Here is a 9,275-nt window from a genome sequence, read left to right as displayed (position 1 = left end):
TCAGAAACATCGTAAACTGCCAGAAACATTGTAAACTGTCAGAAACACCGTAAACTGTCAGAAACATCGTAAACAGTCAGACACATTGCACACACAATTCCCACAAGGTTACCCTCCATCCTTTGCAGCACTCACAGTCTCTTCTAGGACGTGAATCTCTCACAATTTATCTGCAATTTAATTGCTCAAACCTTTATCAGTTTAGAACAGGGGTGTCAAACTCACGTACAAAAGGGGCCATAATTAAAACCTTTTTCAAACTAAGGGCCAATTTCAGGATCTACATTAACTAAATCAGATACCCAACATCTTTTCTTGGTCACAGGTTCCTCAGCAAGAGTTTGATTGGTCTCATTTGATGTTCTCTGTTGTGCTATGGACATCATAATCAAAGATTACTGAAACAATTCAAGAGTTAAAAGTATTTTACGTTTCACATATCATCTCGGGGGCCAAATAAGATGTCAATGAGGGCCACATTTGGCCCCCGGGCCTTGAGTTTGACACATAGAAGATCAGGCAGATGTTCTCTCAGGGAAGACAGCCTAACTGCTAGTCTAAGTGTGGCCATGACTAAAGTGGATTTCTGCCATTTTAAAATAGCTCCAATCTCAAAAAGCTTTTAGTAGATGATGCAAACTTGGTTTATGAACCTGTACACCACTGGCTTTTTGGCATTTGATTATTTACAAACAAGCCTAGGGTTGTGGACAAGTCTTCTGCAGCCCCTTACCACCAGTGGTTTATTTGAAGCTCACGTTGCGAAACAGACTGTATTCATTCATTCATACGTTCATACATTCTTATCTCAGATAGTTACATCATCTGGTTACATCTAGCAAGTTCCATTTTGCAACATAAAATTCACAGGGACCATTACTGGTAATGGAGCCTATAGTTCAACATAAACATCTACATAAAAACATCTAATGCAAAAAAGACGACACATCTGATTTAACTGCTTTGATGTTTTTGAGAATGGAGTTGTTTTAAGACATTGACCATTAGATCAGGGGTGTCCAATCCTGGTCCTGAAGGGTCACTATCCTGCACGTTTTAGATGTTTCTCTCCTCCAATACACCTGATTTAAACAAATAAGTGATTAGCAGGCTTCTGCAAAACTTGAAGAGGTAATTAAATAATCAGGTGTGTTGGAGCCAAAAAAAACTTGTAAAACATGCAGGATAGTGGCTCTCGTGGACCAGGACTGGACATCATCTCCCCATTGAAAACATCTTCCTGTTATTCCCATCTGATGAAGCTTTGAGGGATTTCTACTGCAGGTAAGATACTGATTACTACTATCAACACCACAGCATGCCACTCAAAGAACCTGCACACCTCTTTTAATTTGCTGCTTTATATGTAGAAGTCAGACAGAGATTCATATTAATCCCATCAGCCAACTTGAACAATGACTAACAGGAGATCTGAACAAATCGGTTGAGATGGACAGGATCCAGTGTTTCTTAAGTGATCAGATTCAAATTTACAGATGGACGCTGTCAATTTATCACCTTGCCAGATCTTCTTTTTGAGGTCAGGGCTCATTTGACAGAAACAAATGAAGGTGAAACAGATAAAGGGGGAAAAGGAGCAGTGGTAATCCTGTCAACAGGCCCAGACAGCTCATCTACACGCCCTTATGCTCACACATGAACACTGTGGAAATGACAGCAGCTCCACCTCCTACTCTCACTGCACGCACACACTTCAGTGTTCTCCTTTTTGTCTGAGTAAGATCATTTTCAAAGGCTACTGTAAGAATTTCAAGGACACTCTGAAGGTCACCTTGCCTAGATAACCAGTTTAGTCTTTTTTTTTTTACAGCAGTGAAACTTGAGTGCCTCATTTTGTTGTTGAGTCCATTCACTTTTGGTATGACTGCAAATCTTTATATATATATATATATATATATATATATATAAAGATTATTGCTACTCTTACGCCGAAAATGCTTTTACAGTTTAAACTACCAAGATCAGCATTTTTCTACCTGTGATGTTCTTCTGAAGTTCCTCATCCGACTGGTTGAGCGCCTTGACCAGCTCTGCAATACCGTTATTTTCGATCAGGGCCATTTTGTTTTCCTTATTCTCAAAGATGAGGTTGCGTGTGGCACCAGTGGCATAACGCCGCACTTCCTGGTTGTCGCTATTGAACAGGTCCACCAGTGGAACGATGCCTTCAAGGTAGCGCACCTTAAAAATAAATTTAAATAGCAGCAGAGAGGGAAGTTATTCTTTATTTAAAACACAAGAAGATGCTAAATTCACACATGAGAAATAACGTTTTCGTTTACAAGAAAACAAAATGAAATTATGTTTAGTTTAAATATTGACTATTCAATATTTCTGAAAGGTTGCTACTCAATTCAAGCATAAATTAGAACAATTATTTGCTTTTATTTATCTTATTACCCTTTCATTAACACTGTAATTATATATTTTAAAACAAGTTTATTCTTATATTTTACATTAGATTAATTTGCCTGTATTTTGAGGCTTGGTTTTGTCTTATAAGATGCTTTAAAATACGTTAATATCTTGAAAGGTGCTAAAAGTAAAAGCTGAAATAAACCGAGCTGAGTGCTATGACTCCTTTCTGATTCAGAACAAAATTAAAAGTGTTTCCATCCTCCAAAACGTTTCTTTTTATTCCTTTTACTGATAGTTAATTAAATCAGCTCACAAAGAGAGACTTGTTGAAATACATTAAATGACACATTTACAAAATGACACATAAAAATACAAAAATGACTAAACTATTGTAGGAGTGTTTCTCACGTCAGTATTAATCTCTGCTGTTCAGTCAGGTCAGACTCATGTTAAATTAATGATGAGAACTGATTATTGTCTGCCACCATTACAGGCAGGCAGTCATTTATTTGCCTTTGCGTGTCTTTGTACTGGTTTGTCTATTAGCAAAATATCCAGTAAACCATTGAACATTTAATGGATTTTAACTGGATGCACATTCACAAATGATTATTTATTAAACTTTATTTAATCGGGCAAATCCCATTGAGACCACAGATCTCTTTTGCAAGGGAGGCCTGGGACTGAAATTAAGTTTTGGAGTTGACCAGGGTTATTGATCACGATTAGTTCACCCACCACCTTTTCTATTTCTTTATGAACGAATCCATTTCACTTGATTAACAGAATACTCAAACCACTAAAAGTCCACTCCGGGTTTTCCTGGTTACCTACAACTCCAAAACATGCTGTTTCCCGAGGTCACTTGATGGGGCAGGGGGAGGAGGGGGAGATACCTTTGTGTTGCATGCTAGCTTAGCGCCACTTTAATGTGGGCAGTTGTTGTGGGGGGGGGGGCTTAGGATGTGGAGAGAAGTGAAGCGGTACATCTGAAGCATCTTAGTTAGCGCGTCTGTATTGTGTGGCACTAGCTTAGCATTACGTTGGTGCCGGAAGTTGTCAACTGGGGGGTAACGGGGGGAGACAGCATTATACCATGCTCTCATAGTTATTGAATCAAGTGTTTACTTATGTAGGTAAATGTAGATGTCTAACCACACGTTAAAATACACCAGAATGCAGGAAATGGCATCTATTTATTCAAAATTTTCTCGGGGAGGATCCCCCCCCCCACTTTACAAATGCTTCTGACGCCAATGCATGTAATGTTATTTTCAACATTTGATCAAAGGTACGAAGTTTTGTATTTGCCATTTGTGCACAGACCAACAATCCAGGCACACAGGAATTGTTGTGCAGAACTCTCAGTCATAGTCTCCTACTCCGCTCCTGTTTCCTGGAATATCTTACAAAAAGATTTGAAGCTCCCGACCTTGACCTCTCTAAGTGTCTTTAAGAATCTGTTGGACTCCTGGCAGGGTCCAATGCAGACATGTTCCTGTTTTTAGTTTTCTACATTTGTCTTGGAATCTAGCAGTTTTTTTGTTTTGTTACCTTTTTCCTTTTAGCCATCCTATTTGTTAAAAAAAAAAAAAAAAAAAAAAAAACTGTAGTATGCTTTTTTATAATTATTTATTGTTGTTGCTGTTGTCCATTGTTGTCATCTTTCTTTGTTGAAATCAGGTCTCTCTTGTAAATGAGTCCTCGAGGCTCAATGGGATTTACCTGTATAAATAAAGGTTGGTTGATAGTCGAAACAGTGAAACACTAAATACATGTAAATATAAAAAAAGAGTAAAGTGCTCTCTACACCTTCCTATTGTCACATGACAAGTGGAGTTAGGTGTGGGGTTATTATTGCACCTGATCAGTAGTTTGTTTTGCCATCAGTCTGACAGTGGCAGGGAAAAACTTTTAAAAACTTGTACTTTGGCTGATGATGCTCTCTACTGTGTCTCAAGTTATACGAACATTTTTTGTGTCTGACAAGAGAGTGAGCTGGATGGAGAGTGCTTGATGACTGGCTATAACAAAGCATAGCAAACATAGCAAAGTGGCTAGAACAGCCATTTTTCAGCACAAAAGGATGATCTCTGTGAAAATTGTGGCATGAAAGGTGATGGGTGATATGCGATCCTTTAAGGAATACTGCACGGCTGGTGTGAGTTTAAAAAGCCAAAGTTCTGCTCTTTTATGTGTTTCCGTGCTGTTTGGGAGTCGTTTTAGAAAGAGCTTAACTTAAAAACAAAATTTCTATTTGCTCAGTCTACTTCACTAACAAACATGACCGTCCAGGAGCTGAAGGAGGCGAAAACTCCAGACGGTTTAACACAAACAGGGTGATGAACTATATAACACGGTGAAGCTACCAATTTACAGTCTATGGTGTCTTTAGTGTTCCCACAAATGGTGAGACATCAATCAATCGTTGTCAACCCTTGAAGAAAAACATTTTCCATGGCTGAGCCGCTCTGTAAAGGAATGCAGAGCGGAGCGAGGAATTCAAACCACAAGTTGAATCTGTTTAACGTACCTCCTCTTTGGCCGTGCTTTCATTGTAGCACTGATGCTGAATGTAGGCGGCCCCCAGGACCTGCAAATTAGGGTCGTCCCCTCTCAGGTATTGCACTGCTTCTGCCATATTCATGTTATTGATCCTGTCAAGATGAACAAATTCAAAACATTGAATCTCGAACATCTAATCATCAGACCAGCCATGCTGTTCAGATTTCATACAAAATGTGTCTGTGGACAGCAGCAGCCACGGCACTTAAACACTAAAGATTTAGTCCAAAAATCAACAATGAAATTTTTTTTTTTCAGTGCTTTGCAAATCCACACGCCTAACCGCTCATTATGGGATGTGTGAAATGTGACGCCCTAAACTGAACTGCCACACCCTGAACCTAAACCAGTCCTGCTGCTTTGGAGTCGCCAACACACAGGAAAATGCACAAAGACCGAATCATCAGAACGAGCAGGGTTCTGTCACACTGACAGGCTCAAGTAACGTCTGTCTGTCTTTCTACAAGGACTAGACAATGTTCTAAAACATCTGGGCTGTGGTGGAATATTTACAGCAACACATTTGGTGTTTCTGCTGAGGGTTTACAGCACTGACCATCATCGTGAGAGGACTTGTTGCTCCAATGTCTTGTTTTATTTGTATGTTTGAAAAGTTTTTTTGTTTTATCTTTATGATGGGTGCACACTGGGTTAAACACTTATATTCGGTCATTTCTTGCAGTAAAAGGTTGAGCAGAGTAACTCCTCACCCGCTCAGGTTGCCCATGCTGCCCATGTCCATCTGCCCACCGAAGATGTCCATGCCCCTGCCGACACTCTGCATGCTTTTGATTGACATGCTGCGGGTCATGGTTCCTTGACGAGGCATCATGAGGTTCCCCTGAGAACCGCTCAATGTCGACATCACGAACCCCCCGTCCATTCTGTCTCCTCCGCCACCCATGTTGCTGGCGCTTGAGGTCATCTGGTTCCCTGACATGGAGCCAACGCTGGACCGGTTCCGGTTTGTGATCCTGCTGATTGTGCGGAAGGCCGGGCCTTTAAACGACTGCTGCTGTTGGAATACTTCAGTTCCTCCACCTCCTCCACCTCCTCCGATCATCCCGCTGCTGCGAGTGAGAGTGCCGCTCTGAGATCGGATCATGTTCTGCTGGGCCATCATGGTGCCTCCTCCTTGCCTCACTTGTCCACCGAAGCCATTCACTGCGCTCTGAGAGTACTGACGAGCGAAGGTGGCGTCCCGATCGGAGACCAGGCTGCCTGCATCGCTGTTATCAAACCCCCAGGACGAAACCGGAGGCGCGTTTCGCATCGAATGCATGGACATGGAGTCATTGTCCCTTCTGTTCTGCTGTCTCACACTCCCTTGGTAGCCGCCCGTACGTACTTCTTCTTGGTAATAACCTCCGCCGCCGCCGCCTCCCCCTCCACCTCCCCCTACACTCATCCTCTGAAAGTGGACCAGGTCTGGGGCTGCAGAGCGGCAGCTGAAGTCTTGCCTCTGAGACATGCGAGGACCCTGAAGATAGAGACGGGCATAACAGACACAATTAATCGTGCACAGTTAGAGTTACACAATATGATCCAGTGTGCAAAGAGGAAATGGCTGTGAGTCATTTCACTGCACAAAAAAGTTTTCAAGTGACAAGTGAGTCATGGCTGAAGCTCAGAGGTCTAAAATGTAACGTGTGCTCAAATCTCCAGGACATAGTCCGTGTTTTTCTGTGGCACCACTGAAACATGGGAATGTCCAGGGTGGACATGAAAACTCACAGCTGACTGTCAGATATCACACATGCCGTGTCCTGCTTGACACAAGCTGGAGATGGTGATTTATTTATTTTTCTCAAGCATGCATTGAAATAAAACAGAGGAATCAAATTCCACAATATATAAATAATAAATTAGATAATACTGCATTACTCACCACTGTTTTGGAGCCTGTGTACATATAGGACGATTTGGAGCTGAAATTTGGGCTGTAGGTGCTGTATTTCATTGTGGATGAACCGCCGTAGTCTGGAACATAAGAAACAAAACATTTCTTATATATATTTATTTCATTAAAACATTTTAATATCTGCATAAACAGAAAATCTAAACAACGTGAGCTGTATAAACTGTACATTAGTCACTCTTCAAACGTTTAACAGCGATGAATTGAATGAAAGAGGTGCGTCTGAACGGCAGGTGTCCTGTTGCAGTGGAGCTGGACCTGACCTGTCGTCAGGTCTCTGGTTACTGATCGCTTTGAGAACACACAAAAACTCTCACATGTTGCTGTCGGTGCACAGTCAGTGTGAACGCTTCACTTTCATTCCAGACTAAGTGACCCGACAGGCGGGAAACAAAATGTTACAGACTGAAGAAGAACAACATCGATATCTGGGCCAGAATGCAGAATATGTCTGAGACGAAACCCAAAGTTAATTATATTCCATCGAACGACTCCGGATGAGGTGCCAAAAGAATTGAGCAACTTTTCTTCCAGCCATTTATGGTGTACAACGTAGTACACAATGTACATCCGAAGCCATAAATAACGTCTGTAATTCATTCTTATTTCATGTAAATTTGGTTCTCAGCTACTAACATTTTTTTTTACTACTTTCTTTTCCTCCCTGGCTCTGATCGAGGTGGCAGCTTCTGTCTTTCCTCCCCCGTTTTTCATTCCTCCTGCTCTGCTCTCTGTGTGTCTGAAGCGCCTGGTTCACATTTCCCGAACATAAATTAAGATTATGGATCTGGTATCCTGGACATTCAACTCTTATTGATAAGATTTTTTCATCAAAGCAACAAGGTCCTGGAGAACCTGCATGTCCAGCTGAGACTCACGCTGTGGGGTACGTCATGGACCCGTGGGGAGTGTGGCAGTTGATGTGTCTCTCAGTCCTGTCTCAGGAGGATGTTGAAGACGTTTACATATTTGGAATTATGATAGCAGGGACTCTGCTTTTTGGCATCGGGGGGGGGGGGGCTCTGTTTTATCGACTTTTGAAGAAGACGTCGGCAGCAGTTTCGGCCACGGAAAAGCTTCCGAGTCTGTGTGAAGGTTTGGTCCGTGCTGTGGGAACTCTAAATCAACTGGTTTATGAGCTAAACCGTACGGTGGAGGCGGTTTATGAGAATCACAGGCCACCTGCGGCTTCTGGGACTCGTCAGTGTGGTGGGTTCGATATTGAGGGAGACTCATAGCATGGATCAGTGGAATGGAATCCCTCAATTAGGCATTTTGGAACCAGAACGCCCAGATGGACTCAAGGCTGAAGAAAACAGTAATCTGTCTGCCTGAAGAAAATCAACAATCAAAGCTTATCTGAATCTGACTCCCCGACGGCCTCGGAATGGGCCGACTATCAAATTTCTCCTGGGTCATGGGTAACCAAGGACAAAAGCTTCATCTATCGCTATTTTTTGATGTCTCAAACTGTGTCCTGATAGACAAGATGTGAAAGATCTTTTTTTTGTAATACCACTATCTACCCTCATGTTTCTCCCCCTTTTCCTATCTAAGATTATTATTCTGAAAAAGGATAAGAGAGGCCGCGCTTACAGCAGCAGCTTCGTGCACTACGTCCATCTTCCAGACGACTGCATGTACATGTTCTCGTTGTATCTCGGTGCAATGATAATAAAGCTTATTCTGATTCTAAACCATAGCACCAAAACAAATTATAAAAATGGTGTGAAGGAGGAAAAAATACACTTTGTATGAGGTTCACCCTGTGAGGAGCATAAATGTCTACAAACAGTTATACGCCAGGTTAAAACAGCAGCCAATGATCTTTAATAAAAATAGGGATGCATGATATTGATTTTTGGCCGATATGCCAATATGTTAAAACTTATTTAGTTGGTAATTGATACCAATACCGATATTTTCCCCCCTGGACCTACTTACAGAGACTACATAGCTTTCTCTGCTGTGGAATTAAAATACTACATTATTCTACATGGGCTTTGTCACTTTGGCTGCTACCAAATGCAGATGTCAAAAAGGAGCAGAAAATTATGTAACACTTCAACTTGGATTATGTTTAAAGTTAAATTTATTCATAACATTTACTCTCTCTAACCCTCCTTGAGATGGTTAATTAGGTTCAAAGTGATGTAGGACTTCGTTTCGCTCCTCGCATCACTGACACTGAGCAGTCATTGCAAATAGCAGTTCTGCTATCAGTTTCTGACACTTTAAAAAACTTCCACATCACTGACATTTTCACTTCATCCTCACCCGCCTTGATCAGATCAGGTAGGCGTGCACGACATCATAACGTTGTGCTGGCGCTGTAGGCATCCTTGTCACTGGGTTGTCATACAATAACAGCACCTCATACATTATATATACTGTACACACACACACACACACA

The 9,275-nt window shown here is 41.6% G+C and overlaps 1 protein-coding gene across 1 annotated transcript in view; it reads right to left on the bottom strand.

Annotated features, from left to right (window-relative positions):
* The window catches only part of LOC119416327 (plakophilin-3), a 20,982-nt gene that overhangs the window by 6,075 nt on the left and 5,632 nt on the right, over positions 1-9,275 (bottom strand). The window contains exons 2-5 of the mRNA XM_037683555.1: positions 6,833-6,924; positions 5,655-6,424; positions 4,913-5,036; positions 1,998-2,202 (exon numbers count right to left, since the gene is read on the bottom strand). Of these exons, the coding sequence (XP_037539483.1) occupies positions 1,998-2,202; positions 4,913-5,036; positions 5,655-6,424; positions 6,833-6,924 (1,191 nt within the window). The remainder of the gene's footprint in view (positions 1-1,997; positions 2,203-4,912; positions 5,037-5,654; positions 6,425-6,832; positions 6,925-9,275) is intronic.

Source organism: Nematolebias whitei, chromosome 10, assembly GCF_014905685.2.
Source record: "Nematolebias whitei isolate Nwh7 chromosome 10, NemWhi1, whole genome shotgun sequence".
NCBI lineage: Eukaryota > Metazoa > Chordata > Actinopteri > Cyprinodontiformes > Rivulidae > Nematolebias > Nematolebias whitei.
The sequence above is the reverse complement of the archived record's forward strand: the minus strand, read 5'-3'. Positions and strand labels throughout refer to the sequence as shown.